The sequence below is a fragment of the Schistocerca serialis genome, chromosome 1 (assembly GCF_023864345.2).
Source record: "Schistocerca serialis cubense isolate TAMUIC-IGC-003099 chromosome 1, iqSchSeri2.2, whole genome shotgun sequence".
Classification (NCBI taxonomy): Eukaryota; Metazoa; Arthropoda; class Insecta; order Orthoptera; family Acrididae; genus Schistocerca; species Schistocerca serialis.
The window spans coordinates 1110323479-1110326274 of record NC_064638.1 but is presented as its reverse complement, the minus strand read 5'-3'; the positions used below and the strand labels follow the sequence as shown (position 1 = coordinate 1110326274).

Below are 2796 nucleotides of genomic sequence, written 5' to 3'. Positions count from 1 at the left end.
CTATTGCAGAATGGGCTGATGAGCCCTCTAGTGAGAAGTTGGATAGAGATGATGAGACACCAGCAGACTCAGTAGAAACTATTGCAGATTGAGCTGATGAGCCGTCTAGTGAGAAGTTGGATAGAGATGATGAGCCATCAGCAGACTCAGTAGAAACTATTGCAGTATGGGCTGATGAGCCCCCTAACGAGAAGTTGGATAGAGATGATGAGCCACCAGCAGACTCAGTAGAAACTATTGCAGAATGAGCTGATGAGCCCTCTAGTGAGAAGTTGGATAGAGATGATGAGACACCAGCAGACTCAGTAGAAACTATTGCAGAATGGGCTGATGAGCCCTCTAACGAGAAGTTGGATAGAGATGATGAGCCACCAGCAGACTCAGTAGAAACTATTGCAGAATGGGCTGATGAGCCCTCTAGTGAGAAGTTGGATAGAGATGATGAGCCACCAGCAGAAGCAGTAGAAACTATTGCAGAATGGGCTGATGAGCCCCCTAATGAGAAGTTGGATAGAGATGATGAGCCACCAGCAGACTCAGTAGAAACTATTGCAGTATGGGCTGATGAGCCCCCTAACGAGAAGTTGGATAGAGATGATGAGCCACCAGCAGACTCAGTGGAAACTATTGCAGAATGGGCTGATGAGCCCTCTAGTGAGAAGTTGGATAGAGGTGATGAGACACCAGCAGACTCAGTAGAAACTATTGCAGAATGGGCTGATGAGCCCTCTAACGAGAAGTTGGATAGAGATGATGAGCCACCAGCAGACTCAGTAGAAACTATTGCAGAATGGGCTGATGAGCCCTCTAGTGAGAAGTTGGATAGAGATGATGAGCCACCAGCAGACTCAGTAGAAACTATTGCAGAATGGGCTGATGAGCCCCCTAACGAGAAGTTGGATAGAGATGATGAGCCACCAGCAGTCTCAGTAGAAACTATTGCAGAATGGGCTGTTGAGCCCTCTAGTGAGAAGTTGGATAGAGATGATGAGCCACCGGCAGACTCAGTAGAAACGATTGCAGAATGGGCTGTTGAGCCCCCTAACGAGAAGTTGGATAGAGATGATGAGCCACCAGCAGACTCAGTAGAAACTATTGCAGAATGGGCTGATGAGCCCTCTAGTGAGAAGTTTGGATAGAGATGATGAGCCACCAGCAGACTCAGTAGAAACTATTGCAGAATGGGCTGATGAGCCCTCTAACGGGAAGTTTTATAGAGATGATGAGCCACCAGCAGACTCAGAAGAAACTATTGCAGATTGGGCTGATGAGCCCTCTAGTGAGAAGTTGGATAGAGATGATGAGCCACCAGCAGACTCAGTAGAAACTATTGCAGAATGGGCTGATGAGCCCCCTAACGAGAAGTTAGATAGAGATGATGAGCCACCAGCAGACTCAGTAGAAACTATTGCAGAATGGGCTGATGAGCCCTCTAGTGAGAAGTTGGATAGAGATGTTGAGCCACCAGCAGACTCAGTAGAAACTATTGCAGAATGGGCTGATGAGCCCTCTAACGAGAAGTTGGATAGAGATGATGAGCCACCAGCAGACTCAGTAGAAACTATTGCAGAATGGGCTGATGAGCCCTCTAACAAGAAGTTGGATAGAGATGGTGATCCACCAGCAGACTCAGTAGAAACTATTGCAGAATGGGCTGATGAGCCCCCTAACGAGAAGTTGGATAGAGATGATGAGCCACCAGCAGACTCAGTAGAAACTATTGCAGAATGGGCTGATGAGCGCTCTAATGAGGAATGTTTGGAAGCCACCTCTACCTTTGCAGCATATTGTCGTTTTAGAGCTTCTCTTAGTTGTGGCCTTATGAAACTAACGCCCTTAAAAACAGGACCATTTCCGATCGAAACAGCCTTTATCGTTACAGGCCCACCGAAGAAGAGGGCCTTTACTCAACGGAAGGTGTGTCCTATTAAGGCGGCCGTCATAGTCACAGGCCCTCCAAAGATAAGAGCATTTACTCCAAAGAAGGTCTGTCCCATTAAAACGTCCTTTTGTGTTACTGAACCACCGAAGAAGAAGGCATTCACTTGTAAATTTTTTGTACCAAGTAAAACTTAAGTCTCTGATTTTGATGTGACTAACAATGTGAAGTGCCCTTCAAAATTGGGTCAGTCTTGATTGTAGCCTTGTCATCAAGAAAATTTTAATGTACGCTTTTTAGAAGATGTTTGAAATTAATTTGCAACTGTTTTGAATAAATCAAAATTTAATGTGAACGTTCGTTTGCTTTTTTCTTATTTACGCAGTTGTTGTAGAAATACAGCGAGGAAGATAATTTTTTTTACTTGTATTTGTTTGGATGACTGTTTTTGTGATGGTACTGGTTTGTATAGTGCGCTAAACTGCTATTTCGTCAGCATTCACACTTAACAAAAAGAACACAACTGTGGTTATTAATTGTTAGGAGCAACCAACAAAACTTAAATTAAAAAATGGAATCTACAACCATCTTGGGGTTGTCTTCCTCACATTTTTTTCACAAGCGGCAAAAGAGGGACAAATCAGGTCAGTGTGTGACTAAAATACATTGACTGTAAAGACACAACCTCAAAATAGTGGAACATGAAAGTGTGTCTTCACGGGCAACAGGAGATGAAACGATGTAGCGACCATCTTACAAACAAAGTAAATTCTTCTACCTAAGCCACTATCGACGAGACGAGTCATAAAATAGAATCTTAACACACGAACCACATTCAATTCATCATCTAAAACAAAGGTCAACTGGTGAGTAGGTTGCTTGGTATAAAGCGCATTTAATTACAGTCTGGCGTAGGA

At 43.9% G+C, this 2796-nt stretch overlaps 1 protein-coding gene across 1 annotated transcript; it reads left to right on the top strand.

Moving 5' to 3' along the window:
• Positions 1 to 498: 498 nt before the first annotated feature.
• On the top strand, positions 499 to 2076 carry LOC126455784 (protein IWS1 homolog). Its single transcript, XM_050091549.1, has 3 exons — positions 499 to 505; positions 556 to 1122; positions 1181 to 2076. Exons 1-3 carry the CDS (start codon positions 499 to 501, stop codon positions 2074 to 2076), a joined length of 1470 nt encoding a protein of 489 aa, XP_049947506.1.
• Positions 2077 to 2796: the final 720 nt, after the last annotated feature.

What these genes read in the sequence shown, in the direction of transcription:
- LOC126455784 (XM_050091549.1), top strand. An exon ending in ATGGGCTGATGAGCCCTCTA is followed by an intron (nt 1,123 to 1,180) that starts GTGAGAAGTTTG and finishes AAACTATTGCAG; the next exon opens with AATGGGCTGATGAGCCCTCT.